This window comes from Cloeon dipterum, chromosome 3 (assembly GCF_949628265.1).
Source record: "Cloeon dipterum chromosome 3, ieCloDipt1.1, whole genome shotgun sequence".
In the NCBI taxonomy this organism is placed as follows: domain Eukaryota; kingdom Metazoa; phylum Arthropoda; class Insecta; order Ephemeroptera; family Baetidae; genus Cloeon; species Cloeon dipterum.
In genome coordinates this window covers 27,839,893-27,856,287 of record NC_088788.1, presented here as the reverse complement: position 1 = coordinate 27,856,287, position 16,395 = coordinate 27,839,893, and the positions used below count along the sequence as shown (strand labels likewise).

General features: G+C 38.4%; 3 protein-coding genes across 3 annotated transcripts; 2 read left to right on the top strand and 1 right to left on the bottom strand.

Annotated features, from left to right (window-relative positions):
* The first annotated feature begins 2,525 nt into the window (after positions 1 to 2,525).
* Positions 2,526 to 4,200, top strand: Ttc1 (Tetratricopeptide repeat domain 1). Its single transcript, XM_065484691.1, has 4 exons — positions 2,526 to 2,805; positions 3,107 to 3,466; positions 3,526 to 3,580; positions 3,763 to 4,200. Exons 1-4 carry the CDS (start codon positions 2,614 to 2,616, stop codon positions 3,873 to 3,875), a joined length of 720 nt encoding a protein of 239 aa, XP_065340763.1. The 5' UTR covers positions 2,526 to 2,613; the 3' UTR covers positions 3,876 to 4,200.
* On the bottom strand, positions 3,711 to 5,231 carry LOC135940041 (protein Asterix). The gene is made up of 3 exons (XM_065484693.1): positions 5,061 to 5,231; positions 4,241 to 4,358; positions 3,711 to 4,125 (listed from the first exon to the last, which is right to left on the bottom strand). The coding sequence occupies exons 1-3, from the start codon at positions 5,114 to 5,116 to the stop codon at positions 3,952 to 3,954; spliced, it is 348 nt and encodes a 115-aa protein (XP_065340765.1). The 5' UTR covers positions 5,117 to 5,231; the 3' UTR covers positions 3,711 to 3,951.
* A 983-nt stretch (positions 5,232 to 6,214) lies between these two features.
* On the top strand, positions 6,215 to 16,391 carry LOC135939250 (uncharacterized). The gene is made up of 5 exons (XM_065483530.1): positions 6,215 to 6,374; positions 14,200 to 14,345; positions 14,900 to 15,084; positions 15,142 to 15,349; positions 15,897 to 16,391. Exons 1-5 carry the CDS (start codon positions 6,330 to 6,332, stop codon positions 16,099 to 16,101), a joined length of 789 nt encoding a protein of 262 aa, XP_065339602.1. The 5' UTR covers positions 6,215 to 6,329; the 3' UTR covers positions 16,102 to 16,391.
* Positions 16,392 to 16,395: the final 4 nt, after the last annotated feature.

Below are 16,395 nucleotides of genomic sequence, written 5' to 3'. Positions count from 1 at the left end.
GGCTTATATAATTGTTTCTTACATGTTTCTTATTTCTCCCAATTAGTCATAAATACAATAATATAGTCAAAGTCAAAATTAAAAGCACGAGAGAAAGGGTGACACATCACTTCTTCAAGACCCTATGAGGACAAAGCCAAAGTGGGCCCAGAGATATTTGCAGTTTCGAAGTATTAATCTTCTTTAAAAATACCAGTGATGTAATGGAACCCACGCGCACATTCCAGATAAGTATGCATCATTTCGCTCCTGAAATATCGAATCACCCTGTCATCTTATCAGTTTTAAAAACGTTTGCTATTATATTTTTCCCTGCGTACCCAATCCACTGATGCGCATCTGACGTGAATGGTTTTCTCAACTTTCTCAGAACCCAAGCACGCACACTCCAGATAATAGAGCTACCTATTTGCACACCCAACAATTTTAGCGTATATATCGCCTTGTGACTTATTACACCAAAAACATTTTGTCGGCTTGCAGCATGTGCAAAGTCCTAACGATAAGAGCAAAAAAGTTAGCCGCTTTCAGTCAATTCGGCCTCCTGCAGCGTCTCCCCGCGTGTTTTGTCAGCCAGCGCATCAGCGAAGATAATAAGCAAACGAGAGGGACGTGTGTCTGCTCCGTCTGTTGTCTGTAGGGTTGTCGCGTCACACACCGCGCCGGCATTAGCAGCAACAATGAGGAAACGCGTGTGTGACGCCGGCCGCAAGGCTGCGCTCACGGGGCCACATTTAATTTTGCAGCTCGTCCCATGTTCTGTTGAGAGAACTCGACTATTTCAAATGGGTTGCGAATTTTAAACCGGGCCTGACTGATTTCCGTGTGCACACTCTTTGCTGCCTTGCTAAACGAAACTCAAACTCACAAAAAATAGCAAATAAATTGCGAAAAGAAATGAATATTCAATTGTTCCAGGCTTAAGTTTTTTCTGTTCTAAAATCGAAATAAGATATATGAAATTAAAATATTAGCTTGGACTAAAAATTTAAATTTTTTTGTATTTTTTGTTCGTAAGAAAGTGCAGCATCCGATGTCAAATGCACTGATTAAAAATTATCTCTGCTATAAATTAACCAAACATTTTAATTTCCCCAATACAGTTTGAGTAGAAAATTTTTAATATACCCTCATGAAAAATCAATATTGCACCAGGTCTTGACAAGTTTAGCTGTAGTTGCATCTGAGGGCTGATTTATTTAATTGTTTAGCAACGCTTATTTTTCTTGACATCATATTGTAGCTCCCAATAAATCAAACTTACGCATCTAAAAATAGGTTTTAGTTGTTTAAAATTCGCAGCCCTGGCGAAATGCATCTTTTCGAAGACAAGCCCAATTCGGACCGCGTGCTGGCTTGAGTTGTATTTTATTTTATTTCGCCTACCTCACCGCTAGGGAATCCAGCAGCGGAGGCACTTGACTTGACACACCATCTATTCTAGACCATTCTCTGCTATACTTATAGTTTCGGACCGCTAAAATACATAAATACACATTCTTTTGCTTGTTTCATCAGCACGTACTCATAGTCTCTCGTGTCTTCAGCGCAATTTTTCACCTGTTAATCACATTAGGCTATTTTATACAATTTAGAGTCAGCTCATTGAGGGTTATCAAATATATACGCATTTGCTTGAACATTCAGAACCTCAATAGCTGCGTTAGTTAATAACTTAACTTTTAATTATTTTTAATCAAGTTAAAAATGCGAGCTCAATTATTAATACGATTAATACCAATGATTTTATCTTTTTGCGCCTGGACTCAAAATGTATGGTTTTAAGAGGTTAATAATGATGATGTTTGAATTTCAATAGATCTAAATCTGTTTTAGGTCATGTGAGGTTTGTAAAAGGATTTTAAATAAAAAAATCTTTAAGAATAAAATCAACCATTTTAATCAGAGTTTTAAAATTGTAGGATACAATTCAATTTCAAGATTGTAAGGCCAGGATATTGAAATATAATGCTCTCTCGTTGTCTCGTTTCAAATGAACTGTTTGTATTATATTTCAATTTCCTGACCGTTTAAAACTACGGGAAAATATCTCATTCCATCTTGAGATTTATTTTTCCTAACAAAACTCCTTAAAATTACATAATTTCCGTCCAAAGCTTACATTCCAAATTTTCCTCGTTGAAAAAATCGTAATTCAAGTACATAATTTTCATATTTTTTTAAAATACGTATTCTTTGATTTATTATATTGACATGAAATTTGTTATCTAATTTTTTTATTAATAAATTCCATTATTTCCAATTTTTTCTTTGCTCATTTCCTTGATACTTGTGCAACTGGCACGACCGCTAATGCAATAATATAGTACGTGTATTGACTCACTCAGCAGTCTCAGCACACGATTCGTGTAACGTGTAATCATGGGAGTTTAAATTGTAGTTGGTTTTAAAAGTCAAATTCATTCTTTAGCCATACTGCCTAGAAAAATCAACATAACTTTATTATTTTCCAAATATATAGATCAGTCAAGTCAATAACTGCTGACTTCGCGGGCGAAGTGAATTATTTTATCTCAAATCTTTCAGTTCTTTTGTTTGCATGGGTTACGCCCCAACGCCCCCTTTTCCGACGTAAACATAAGAGGCGAGGAGATGGATAACTTTACCGAGGCAGAATCGTCAAGAAAGGCCGGAATGGGTGAAGAGGAAACCAAAAAAGAGGAGGACTCGGACGATTCAGGGGAAGAAGGCGAGGGGGCAGCTGGGGTGCCCGAAGAAGAGGCCCCAAAGGAGGAGGAGCCCTCTGGACAAGACGACTCTGAATGGAGCCAGCAGCACAGAGAGGTGACTGGCAAGATTCACGAGATTTTTAGTAACGTCAGTCAGTCCGAGGGCAGAGGGCAACCTGCGTGTTTGATCTTGTGCGTCAGACGACGGACCTCTGATGCTCATACGCCATTAAATTAAATGCCGATTCTCAGGGCTTTAATTAGTTTGTGCCAAGGTTCATTATGAATCGTGGTGATAATGATTTGTACAATTTTTTGCCCAAGAATGCATGTAGAAACTATACTGAACAAATGTTGACTTGATGCAAATTATCCAAAATTCAAGAATTCATCAACCCCCTTTATTTTGTATGCAGGAAGTGCACCTAGAGGTCCTTCAAATCAAAGCAGAAGCAAATAAACAATTCAAAGAAGGTCTCTGGGAAGATGCAGCAGCCGGCTACGGCCGAGGTCTCCAGCTATGTCCACGCTCGATGGCCAAGGACTTGGCGATCCTGCATGCCAATAGGGCAGCTGCCCTTCTGAAGGTGGCCCTCGTGGACGAGGCCATCAAGGACTGCGACAAGGCTGTTGAATTGGACCCCAAGTATGTGAGGGCGTTTGCAAGAAGGGCGGGGGCCTACGAGACCAAGGAAAAGCTGGACGAAGCCCTTGAAGACTGGAAACAGGTCCTCGAAATCGACCCTGACCACAGAGAGGCCAGAGCAGCTATCCATGTAATTATTATTATTGTGGAAGGTTGTTTTGATCTTACTGCGGGGATTTTTGTTTCCAGAGGCTTCCAGGAGAAATAAATGAGAGGAATGAGAAACTAAAAGCAGATATGATCGGTATTTATTTAACAAAATTTAGTCTCAGTTGCTAATTATTGATAACCATCTTTCCTACTTAATTTTTTTTTAATTAACTGGCCAACGTCTTTGTGCCATTTATAAACACAGTTTAAATCAAACTACAGAGTTCTAGTACTGTTTGGTCTTGAAGTTTATTGTAACAAAATTTTGATTTTCAGACAAACTGAAGGGTTTGGGTGACATGATTCTTCGTCCATTCAACTTGTCCACAAACAATTTTAAACTGACTCCAAATGAGGCTGGTGGATATTCTGTCCAGTTCGAAAAGTGACTGCAGTTCCTTTTTTCTTCACAAACATTCGCATAATTATGTACACACAAATTGGCCTCGAATTTTGCCCTTGTGGTTATGTCGTGGCCCAAGGCAAACTCATTGGAGTGGGGTTCTGCAGATAGGACATGACCACAGAGGATATGGACAGCATAAAACTGGAGAGGATCTGCTTTGTATCGTCGTTGACCTTCGAGTTGGCAAAGCTGATGCACGAGCAATACAGAGCCACCCAGGCGCACCATTTTAGCTGTAATCAAATTGAATTTGTAAGAGGCCAATTTTGTTATTCATTTTGCCAACAAATAAAATATCTAATAAGTCACTTCCCCTTGTTCGTGAATTTAACTCAAGGCAAAACATACCCTCATCATTAACCCGCACATGCTAAATATCATTCCAAGAATGTTCATGTAGTCGGGGGTGAGATCTTCTCCTGGGGCTGCTCCAGAAGCCTGCGACAGGGGTGCGGGCGCTTTGTACCTGAGAGAGAATTAAAGTGTCATATTAATTCACATAATTTGGTGATGTGTATTGGATAGTTTTCATTTGGTCTAAAGAATAAGAAGAAAAATAGAGAGCCTAAATTTAAAATGTGAATTTGACAGAGGAAACCTTAAAGCCCCTATATTAACACCTAATTTGAAATGGTCTAAATGGAATTCTGCTACATTTCTGTATTGTTTTGAAAAAAGTAGCACTACATTTATATTTGCACCTAAAATTAGGTATTTTTAAACACAATTAAGTGTTAAAGCTTCTGAAAATTCAGTTATATCTATGAGAAAAGTAACAATATTTTTTCAGCTGCGACATGTTTTGATAATAATTTATTTACGCTCAATAGCCTAGATTGGCATTATAATAATCTCTGTGTAGCAAGAATAATTAAATTAAAGAAATTTAATTAAAAAATATTCGAATTTTTCAGGATCAAAAGCATCTTGCAAGAGTAGAAGGGTCTTCGTTGGTGAGCAACGCACTAAATAATATTTCTTAAATTTGGATTTGGACTGTCGATCTACTTGAAAAATTACAGTTTTCGCCACCCTCACTTTTTATGTGATTCTCATAAAAACTGGCGAGATGTTTTACCCGGCAGAAACTGTAACTTTGCCATAAATCATACTCAATAATAAATAATAAATGGTTCGGAACTTAAGAACAAACTTTAAATAATAATACCTGACTATTTTATCCGGTCTCCGCGGATCGGCCTGAGAAACTGGTGATCCGTGCATTTTGATGTCCAAGTTGTCGAAAATCGCAAAATAATAAGTGGAAATAGTCTAATATGCTAGTTAATTAAATTTGAGGTGTGCTCTCTGTATTGCCTGTGTTTCCTTGCCTAAACAATGACGTTTATAAAACAGCTGCGCAATCATGCCTCACGCCCTGCTACTCGTGGAACCCGTGTTTTTCTGATACTAGAAGACCTCTATCGGACTGTTCTGAACTAAATTTACGCTATGGCTTTGCGGCCGTGACTCAATACTGTGAGAACGCTGAAACGGATATCGGTTTTCGCAATTTTATGAATTCCAATTATAAATGATTGCAAAAAGAAGATTTAAATAAATTGGTTCTTCATTAAAAACTGCAAAACAATGCCTTGGAGTACAGGTGTTTAAAATTTAAAAAAAAATGTAGGAAATGTTCTATAATGTTATGTGTTAGGTTTTATTTCTGTGTATACATTATAGAGTCCGCAGCTCAAATCGTTCAGGTCTTCTTCGTCTGCAACGCACAGCAGGCCACACAGTCGATTTTTGCCACCATTGCTAAACCGACGGTTATTCATGTTTTAGTGTCTCCTGCGAACAGGATCACATAAGTCCCCGGTGAAGATTTATTAATGAACACCACTGAATTATTTAACCACCTCTCTGATAATGAGGATTTTTTAAAAATCTCAATTATTTTGCAATACATTCATCTTACATTATATCAAATCAACTCTGACGAATTATTTTAAGCTAGAGGTAATTAACATAAAATTACAATTTCAAGTATTAAAATAACGATGATAATTTGTTGTTCAAAATCACATTAGAAAGAAAATGCGGTATATCAAGAAGAATGATGCACGAACAAAAATATCTTAAAATTGACCCTTTAGCTAAATGCCAGGATCGGAAAGCGCGATGACTGCGTTGATTCTTCGCAAGAGCGATGTGCGCAAAAGGAAGAGAAAAAATTATTTTAATACGAATTCATGCATAAGAGAGCTCGCGATATATCTGAGGCCGCGAGTGTGTGTGTGTGTGTGTGTGTTTGGGGATAACAGTACCTGGCGAGAGGTAGCGGGGCTGCGCGCCTGAGAAGCGAACCAAAGACCAAGCCTGCCGAAGAACGAGCTGGCAAGCAGGGGCCAGTCTGCCACGCGCTCTCCTCAGGTGCACCCGGCATGCCCTTTACTTCCTCCGGCTAGAAACACCAGCACTTTTGTCTGCAATGGAGGCACTCAAGAGATCGGCGATCGGGACGTTTTTCCTACTCGTAAGTTTTCCATTTTTTTTTTAAATCAATTAAATTATTTTAGTTCGATATTTAGGTGACACATTGCACTGTGTCGTCCAATAAGCAAATTTAATTTTATTCAAATTATAGCATATTAATAACGTTAATTAATTATTTTATTTTTTCAATAGTTTGTTTGAAAATTTTTAAGCATATTAACAACTTAAGTAAGAAAAGGAACTTTAAAAATTTAAATAGCTTGCGAGTTATGTTTTTTTAAAAATCATCAGTAAACGCATTCTATACTCTCTGTGATTTTTTTGCGATTTAACGTTGAGGCAATAAAGGGTCGTCGATCCAACGCCAAACAGTTTGAGCATTTTATAGTATCGCTTGTTGTGGCCGTTCTGTTTTATGAGATATTTCGTGACTCGCAGGAACACTTATCAAGTTCACCTCTCCGTCACAAAGTGGTCAGTCTGTGTTCCTCTCGTCTGACGCAAACACGCGGCCAAGTCACATCTCAGATATAAATTGCTGCTTCCATAGCGACCAACGAGCCAGGCGCGCGCATTCTATGTATTTATGAGCCCTCGCGGCTCTTTCAGGGAAGATTGTTGACCTTCAGGCTGACATCTGTTTGAGATTTTAGACAAAAGAAATAAGCTCGCACCTCCATAATTCGAGCATGACCATAGTTTATGCGGCACATTAATTCTTTCTGCGCGTCAGCATAGTCTGCAAACTTAAAATTCCTTAAATGCGGGTATATGTTCGTTTACACAACAGTAGTTGGAGTGCATGTATTCCTCCGGTGAAATTGAGAGTAGATAAGCATTTCCATGCTCATTTTGGGTTTGAACAAATAATTAATTTACCATTTCACCTACAGTGAGTTAGTGCACATTAGGATAAGTGAGTTAACTCTCGCTAAATTCATGAATAATTTATTCCATTATATTTTTAAATTAATAACTGTGCCACTTGGGAATGGAAGAAAGCCAGTGATTTTAAATATTTCAATGCTAAATATGGAGCATTTATTCATTTTTAAACCAAGCTATTTATTTTCCGTCTATATTTTTGTCTTGAGAGTATTTCCAGATTATATATGTATTTTTCTTCGATTAGCCCTAAAAACTGCTGATACAACAACCAGAAAGCTTGTTTCATGCTAGCTAGGTTTCTTACTGATTCACATTGCTCATGTAATTTCTAAGCGCAAATTGAAATGATAGAATTTCTGTTGGTCCTTCTTCTCAAAAGAGACTTACTATTGGGAGAAGGGCGACTACACTTTGAATATTTCGCTGAAGCAAACGCGTAAATCGAAAGAGGGCTAATCGTAGAGAGCCAAGAGCAGTTAGCTGAGCGCGAATATAAAGCGTTTTCTTAGCGCAAAACAAACAGTGCGGTCATTGCGACCACGTCGGCTAATTAGCACTGCATGCCTAAATAAATGTGTGCCACGGCGGAAGAAATAAAGAAAGAGACTCGCAGCGAATAAATGCGCCGGCCGCTCGCTCGCACACACAATTGCTGATGATCGGCAGTGCGCTACTTGCGCCGACTAATTTATGCGACAGCTGTCTTTGTGTGTCATTAGGAAAAAGGAACTCGATCGCATCCAAACACAAACGCTGAGTTTTGACACGCGCGAGAATGAGATGACGCCGATCATTTTGCAATGGACAAGAATATAATAACTTAGTATGACTTTGAAAGAGTTGCCTGTAGATGTACACAACAAATTCAACGGTTAATTTTCTGTTGTAATCTTGCTTATTTGCCAACCATTGAGGTTCAAAGATCTAAATATTTAACTCTGAAAAATCTCCATCCATTTGAAAAAAAAATTATAATTTATTTCCCTTACTCACCCTCAAGAAAGCCATCAGTAGCATATTATACGTTGCATAAATTTATTATTTTTTTTCTAATTTCGGTTTTAAGACAAGCATAAATCTAAAACAAAGCAATTCTGTTGACGGAATTGTTTCTATATATATTATCGATATAAACTAATTTACCTCCACGAGAAAAAATGGTTCTTTAAGAGATCGAGATCATCAAGAACTTAATAGCAGGTTGTAAAGCTTGCAGCGGTAAAACTATTTCTTAGTTGGTCAATCATAGAATTCATTCTTGTAATAATTAGCACAGAACCAACCGCTGTTTTGCCTGAAATATACTGTGACAGCTGCTATGTATTTCAGGTTTCCTATATGTTTAATTTGGCATGTCCAAGAACAAAGTAAAAAAGTAGAGTGTACAATTAATCACCAAAGCCGCACAAAACGCGTTCTTTTCAAAAGACGAGCAGCAAAATTTTCTTTCCCTCTCAAGAATGAAAAACTTGAATAAGATGATCCAGTTTCCAGTTCCCTATTTCGCGAGTATAACGAAGAGATCACAATGTGCATTCTGCGATTAACACCAAAAGGCGAGAGTCATTGTGTCTGTCAGGACAGAGGAAATATAAAGGCTTCGGTGCTTTTCTGCTCCTTTTAATGGCATTATTCGGGAAAGGATTTACTCTCGTGCACAATAGTGCTCCTCAGATGCCAATTCCGACACTCAACGTGAATCACGTCGTGTGAAAAGTGCATGGGAACATTTGGGGAGACGCTTAAACGAATGCTAAAATTTTAGCGAGTAATTCTCTTCCTTTCCTTTTTTAAACTCTTAAATTTAAAGATTTAGTATTTAACCTCAATCATTTTTCACTGGACAGTTTTGAGATGCAATTAAAAAATTTCCAGCTATCACTTTTCAAGTTAATTAAATATTCACGTTGGCTCAAATTACAAACCCTCAAAAAGCTTTCAAATATATAAAATATATCATACAGTATGAAAATTAAAACAGACCAAGACTTAGTCTTGTCGGTCTGTGCCCTTTCTGGCTATGCAAATGTCATTGCCCCAAAAATTAGGATTACATTTTTATATCTTAATTAAAAAACAATAAAAATAAGGTTATTCTATTTTGAAAAGTTTCAAATTACACAGGAAGTGTCACTTTTATGTAGTTTTATAAGCATTTTTAACCAAATTGGGTTCCACTACAAATTTACAATTATATGTACTTTTAAAATATCCATTTATTGAAATTTGATAAGCCATTGACACATTCCAAAATAGTGAGAAGAAAATCAAGCTGTCAACTGAAGCTGAAAAGGATTCATTGTGATGTTTAACAAGAACCTCAATGACGCTTTAAAGTGAGCTTTTGTCAGTTGTCGGCGATGGTTGGCTGATGAAAAGCAAAATCCGCGCTACCAGCAGTGAATCTATGAGCGCTTTCAGTGAAAGAACAGTTTCGAAGCCTCACCTTTGCGTGCGTAGGTGAGTCATCCAGTTCCGTCTGATGGCCAAGTTCAAGAAAATGAGAATGCTAGCACGCCCACCAGAGAAAGTATTGAAAAATTCATGGTGCGAAATTGCTGGTGGCGGGGCTCTTTGGTGAATTCTAATGAAGAAAATAAATTTCTGTGACCTTCATTTTGCACCTACGAGCATATTCACTGCAGTATATTTGAAAGAGAGAAAATCTCTTTCAATTCAATTCATTTCGTTTTTATTTTTACAAACATCTTCATTCACATTCAGAGAAATAAGGCATTTTGTAGTGTTAGCGAGCAACCCGCTGAAAATCTTGAGCATAATAATAGCAAAATTTGCCACTACTTTAAACATTCATCATATCTTCATTGAAGTTTGATCATATTTTATTTTAGAAAATTATTTTATATAAAATGCAGTGTGTCGAATAATAATTTTCCGGTCCCAAAAAATTGTATTTTATTTTCCGTTGGAAATTTTCAATTAATTTATAGTAAGCACAAAAATTAAATTAATCGTGAATTTCTGTAAAAAAAAAATAAAAATGCAATTCCCTCCTGCAGGTCAAATTACGGTTCTTTTGCATGTCCATCCCAATTAGTTGTCTGAAAAACTACAAGGCGTGCACATCCTTTTAGATCGAAACATATTTATAGCGTATAATTGCGTTTTGGCACCTGAATTAAATTATTACTTTTTTCATTTCCGCGTGTTTGCTGCGGTGATCAGAAAAAAGAATCCAACCGCAAGAGCTGAATGGCTAACTGTTGTGCATGCTGGGCATGGAAATAGATTTTCTCGCTTATTCCAGCCAAGCTTTGATCGCGTGTGTGCAGCCAAACGCACATGGGCGTATATGTACTATAAGTTATTGCTCGGCAAAAAATATGCCGATGTTCATACAAAGAAACAATGCAGCCCAAAGCGGAAATTGCGGAGTCACTGCTGTTTGAGTGGATCGAGTGTGGAATCAATTACTTGAATTGTACAAATTCAAATGAAATTAACGGATCATGACTTTTTCTACTCAATTCAAAAAGATTTAGCTCCGCTTTATTTTGTTGCACTTTTTTGGCACAGATCTATTTTCGGAGAAAAGATTTCTCAGTATAAAATGTCTCGCGATATTTTCATTCCAGTCCATTGAGGCAAATAAAACGGTTTACAGCTATACAATTACCATAATGGCAAATTCCTTGAAACGATCAGATCAATCAGCGAGGAGACAGAATCTTCCCACAAATCATGCCAGAGATCAGAAACCTCCGTCCAGCAATTTGCAGCGCGCGTTTTTCGGGGCTCGTGTGTCGCCGTCGCCCAAGCACAAAAACACGATTTTCCCGTCAAAGACGGCGACGATAACTGATTCGTCACAGTTAAACGGCTCCGCGCCGGAGAAGAGAATCAACGATTTGATTTGCCTGAGGAACCTGCGGCAGCGACGCACGTGTCATTTTTTCACTAATCTCTGCGAGTACCGTAATTAGCCGCACTCGCTTTTCCGTGTAGGTAAAAGGGCTGATGGAGCGTATCCATGAGCTGCTGCAAATTTCACTCAAGGTGTAAATGCATCGTCTGCGGATAACTTATTAAATCAGTCCTGAGATTCAATTATCATTTCGCTGGCTGGTTCCGCCGGTGAACACGGCACTTATAAAAGCACGTGTAAAGCAATCCAAAATTATTTAAACGGTGTTTTTTCAGTTTTTTATGTAGATAAAAATACGAATACAAAAAAGAAAAAAAAAGATGAAATTTTAATAATAAAAAAAGAAAATCAGCAATAAAGCTTGTTTAATGATTTTTGAAATAATGAAATTTCAACTATTCGCGAAATGCGACGGGTCAGCAAACCTGGTGCAAATTTCCACAAAGTGCGAGGGAAGTATTTGTTCAGTTGGGTCAACACTCGCGTTTGTTTGCCAATACCCTTTAAATCTTACACGCACAACTTGCATTTTCTTTAAAACGGCACCTCGCATAGTGTCAATTACCCCAACGATAAATGGCTCTTAAACTGCGGCAACATCAGTACCTGCTCGCGCGCACACACCACACAATAGAAACACATCACATGTAATATTATTCCGAGATTGATTTTCTCACGGCTCTAAAAGCGATTTGGTGGCACGTTGATTACAGTGCAGAACTGAACCCGCAACCAGCAATAACACCGATTCTTCAAACATATCTTTCGGGCGGATAAAAACGTGACAAAAAGCCCAAATCGTAATCACACACAACATCAACGGCCCATCGTGGCCAGCGGCGGCTCTTGAAAAGCGAGTTGCCGAGCGCCTTTTATTTTCACTTTTGCTGCGGGCCCAGTGGCGAGCCGTGCGAAATTCGCTTTTCTCCTCGGGCGCGGCTTAGGTTGACAAAATGCGAGGCGAGTTGGCAAGTGCAGCCCTCGCGGCAGGCCATCGCTTGGGTGGGTGAATGAGAAGAAGATCATTGACCGAAGCCGCAGCCGGCAGCACCTTTCCGAGCAGGTCCCGTTACCGGCTCTCGCAGTGATTATGCTCTTGAGCCGGCCCTGGATTTTCTCATTTCTGTATCACACACATGCACACTCCGTCTGCGTGCCGGGTATGACCTCACTCTTCTCTTCTGCGAGATGCCCTCTCGCACACGGAGCAAATAATGCAGAAAGCACCGGCGAACAGCAGTACTTTCTTTCCTGCATATCCCGTCTAATCGGATGAATCGCGCTGCAAATATTCCCTAAGCTGGCAATTTCCCTGTGACGACAACAAGGAAAATCATAGTCGAAATTGTTGTGACTTAGGTGATATGCTTGATTTCAAAATCTCTCTATAATGTCTGTCTTATCGGACGTGTATTATTAGCACCGCTCTTGTGAGGTTACCGGTTATCTCAAAACTAAGAGTGCGAATTTGAAAGAATCATCTTGTATCAGGAACGCATAATACCAAAGAAGTAAAGTCCGCCATAAAATTACCTTTGAATCTAAAGTCATTTCAACCCACCTGTTTATTTATTTTATCTTTAAATATTTTTAGACAGATAATACCCACATAGTTTTTTTTTTGCTTTTTACTTGACAATTTAGGTGAAATACTGTTAAAAAATCAACTAATACTTAAAACTGTTTTTTAATTGACTTAATTTTACTCCATAATAGTCGCGTATTCTCAAAATGATAGATAAATATCTGAACGATTAATGGAAATTATAATTTCCCTGATATTTTCAACATTTTCATCAAAGCGCATTTTAAAGCACTTAAAGTAGACATTTTAGCAACACAAATCATATATTTTCTGCCATTTCCCTCGCTAACTGGAAATTTTAAAATATTACATAACAGTTTATGGATTTATTAAGGAGGCTATGATAATTTCCCAGAGTATTATTAAGTGTGGCTCAGAATGTCTTCCCTTGTAATTGTGCACTTTCAAATTTATCATGTTTCTTTCTTTGTATAATATGCCATGCGTATACCTTCAACTAGAATTTATTATAGTTTTGCTACGTACATCAATTACAGTGTTCGTCATTCGCTCATTGTGTTCCTCTGCGATGCGCACCGCAGTCATTAAGCATAGTGGTAATGATGTATCTCGAGTCTCGAGTGTGCGAACGCAGCGGCGGTTTTATTTATTGTGTGCTGCCTGTCATGTGCATGCACGCTTGCCGAAATTATAATTTCCCATAGTGGTCCTCATTGTCAGCTGCATCACTGTGTGATGCCGCACAGAATAAAGTCGGTGGCTTTTGTCCTCGAACGGTGCTTCTCGTTTCATTTCCATGCACCTCTGAGCCCTCTGTCAAAATCCAATGTGCGCGCGAGAACGCCACTCGCAGCACTTAACAAAAGAGAAGATGCCAAATTTGTGTGTCAGCCAGGAAGTTATGTGGCCCATATTTCACAGCAATTTTGTACACGAGCAACAATTCCCACATTAAAAGCTATCAAAATTATGTCATACTGTTAACTTAGGAATATGGCATTTTTACAATGTTAAAGGAGATTTTTTTCATCGCAGTTTACTGTTCGCATTTATCTTTCGCCGATCACTTACTTTTCTGCTGTTCTTTACCACTATGAGGCCATATTTGATATCCTGTAAATTAGAGAATAACATTTTTGAACTCACACAGCAGCTCGTCACAGCAATCTCTTTTTCTCAGGTTGATAAAATTCATTCACGCTTGCTGGAACGGTTCAAACCAGCAAGAAGCGAGACTAAGTCGCACTCCTCCCAAACCTGAATGGAACGGCAATGCGATGGAGTCAAATTCCCGCATTAGGCCCCAACAAATTTGTTCAAATTCGATATCAAACCCCAAAAAAACACACGCTTTGTGCGAGCCATCAATTTGTTAACTTGCGATGTTTTAACTTTTTTATATAATTGCAATTAATATATCATTTTAATCATAGATCATTGAAAAACTTTTTTATCGTTTGGTGTATGTGATGCTAAATTGGCCAGATACAACTAATAATCGTAATAATACCCCCATGATTGAAGCAAATTTTAATTTTGTTGCAGGCGTGTCTGGCCAGAGTTGCGTGGAGCGCATCAGGAAGTAACTTGTGCAGCGGCAACCTCGGCGGCCAGCAGGGAAAATACACTTGGGGGGATGCCCTCACAGATTCTCCTGACTGCATCGGGCCGAAGGGCTCCCCTTATCCAAGGTATAATTAACATTCTTTCTTGACAATATATTATATAAATGGATTTCATGTCATAAATTGTGAATCAGAGTTGAGAATGATATTATTTTCTGACAGAACAAGACTTAATCAGATTTTTTAAAGTGTATTTTCATTATTGACAGTTATTTTTTAGTTTCAAACCATAAATCTAACCCATTAAAACGACCCTCAAAACAATGCTATATAATATGTAAATCGAGTCTCAGCATTTTTCCCTTTTTTATTCAATTTACTCACTTCTTCAGTTGCACATGCATTTTATAGGAATAAACAAATACACACTATTGACTAAGAATGAATTGCGTTTTGTATGTTAATTATTAATCACATATACAAGCGCAGTAACTGTTCACTTGTGCGGCAAGTTATAAGTTCCTTAAAAGTACTGTAACATAAAAACAAATTCCTCGCGTTAAAGCTAGCGGGGCTTCCTCTTCCACGCACAAATATTTCGCAAATACATATATGAATGAAAAATGTGGTCAAACAGGATATTATAAACTGATATTAAACTCAACCGATTGGGATTTCAGTGCTCAAATCGCCAGAATGTTTGGAAAATTGAGGGGTGGAGATGGATTTTGGACCGGTTCGTCGAGGACTGGGCGCGGAACCTTCGGCTCGACTCCCCTTATGGAACCCCTCGTGACAAGAAAAGCTTTGTTGAAGGCCTATGAAATCTCCAAAGGAAACAACGCCGTTGAGTCGATACGATCAGGTAAAAAGGCTGATTTTAGGCAATCATATAGGGGTGCTATAATATTTTAATGCGCAGGAAGGGGCAGCAGCAAAATGTTCCCGACAAGCCCGGCTACTGCGGCAGGTAAAGATGCTTGCGCGTACAACATGCCTGGCAGGCTGTGCAAAACCAGATACAACACCACAGCGCCTATGTACGGCGTGTCGCTCACCTCTGGGCAGCCAGTCACCATTGTCCAGAAGTTCCCAGACCTCTTGCAGCAGGTTGTGTTTGAAGTTTGCGAGTGAGTATTAATTTCCACAAAAGAAAATCCTTTTTTTGCTGGGGTGATTGACCAGGGTGGGATAAAATTTCACTTTTGGAAGCAATTCATATGTTCTACTTAATTGTCAGGGTGTTGGGTTTTCGTACCATCTAGATTTTTTCACAATTGTTTTTTTTTATAGTTAGGTTTTAACCAGTTGATTTTTACCGAATTATTGAGTAAAAAACGCAAGAAATTGTTTTGTCGATTTGTCCCCCAAGATATAATCCTAAATTTGATGTAGGTGGTGAAAAATTTCTGCTGCTATGTGTAGAGTTCTTGTTTGAAAATGCAACTTATGCCCTCAATTTCGCCAGAGTTTTCTGTCCACCCTCATATCAAATTAAATGTATCGACACAATAATAATAAAAAACAAACTGAAGGGCTAATCACTTCTGCATTATTGTAAACGAGAAAAATGAAAAAAAAACTAGTAGTGATCTGCATTTTTCCAAAAGTATTCGTTTTATTGCAACGTTATCTCTTCTCCTGTTTATCTCAATTTTTGTTTCGCATTTGTCACAGGTCGAAGGAGTGTGCAGTGATACAAGGCGAATGCACGCAAACATACGTGCCGTACCTCTTCTTGGTGATCCCCCTTGGCCCAGTGACCCTAACGGGCCAAGACTACGTTCTCGTCGAAAGCGGATGCACTTGCAGGCCAAAGTACGGCAGTACTGTGGCTGAAGAGGGCCTAGACTCGATTCCACCCCTGCCTAATTTCCCTTGAACTGCCCAGTTTTGAGTTTTTCCATCTGTCAAGTGAGCAAACAATCGTCGGTCAAGTGTCGATTGATTGTTACTTATTTATTGTGTGATTGTGCAGAAACTTGTGTGAGGGTAAAACAACTACTGGTACACAAGAATGTAATGTGTCACTTTGGCAAACCGAGAAAACTTAGAAGTATTTTGCCACTTGACACTTTACAGTGGAATTATTTAGTTCAGAACCCATGTTTGTCTGAAGCGTATGTGGATGTTACGTATTTTTAATTAAATTTTCCTTTAGTAGAGAATGCAGATG

What these genes read in the sequence shown, in the direction of transcription:
- Ttc1 (XM_065484691.1), top strand. Translation starts at nt 2,614, where the DNA reads ATGGATAACTTTACCGAGGCAGAATCGTCAAGAAAGGCCGGAATGGGT. An exon ending in GGAGCCAGCAGCACAGAGAG is followed by an intron (nt 2,806 to 3,106) that starts GTGACTGGCAAG and finishes TTTTGTATGCAG; the next exon opens with GAAGTGCACCTAGAGGTCCT. An exon ending in AGGCCAGAGCAGCTATCCAT is followed by an intron (nt 3,467 to 3,525) that starts GTAATTATTATT and finishes TTTTGTTTCCAG; the next exon opens with AGGCTTCCAGGAGAAATAAA.
- LOC135940041 (XM_065484693.1), bottom strand. Translation starts at nt 5,116, where the DNA reads ATGCACGGATCACCAGTTTCTCAGGCCGATCCGCGGAGACCGGATAAA. An exon ending in AGACCGGATAAAATAGTCAG is followed by an intron (nt 4,359 to 5,060) that starts GTATTATTATTT and finishes ATTCTCTCTCAG; the next exon opens with GTACAAAGCGCCCGCACCCC. An exon ending in TGTGCGGGTTAATGATGAGG is followed by an intron (nt 4,126 to 4,240) that starts GTATGTTTTGCC and finishes ATTTGATTACAG; the next exon opens with CTAAAATGGTGCGCCTGGGT.
- LOC135939250 (XM_065483530.1), top strand. Translation starts at nt 6,330, where the DNA reads ATGGAGGCACTCAAGAGATCGGCGATCGGGACGTTTTTCCTACTC. An exon ending in AAGGGCTCCCCTTATCCAAG is followed by an intron (nt 14,346 to 14,899) that starts GTATAATTAACA and finishes TTGGGATTTCAG; the next exon opens with TGCTCAAATCGCCAGAATGT. An exon ending in GTTGTGTTTGAAGTTTGCGA is followed by an intron (nt 15,350 to 15,896) that starts GTGAGTATTAAT and finishes CATTTGTCACAG; the next exon opens with GTCGAAGGAGTGTGCAGTGA.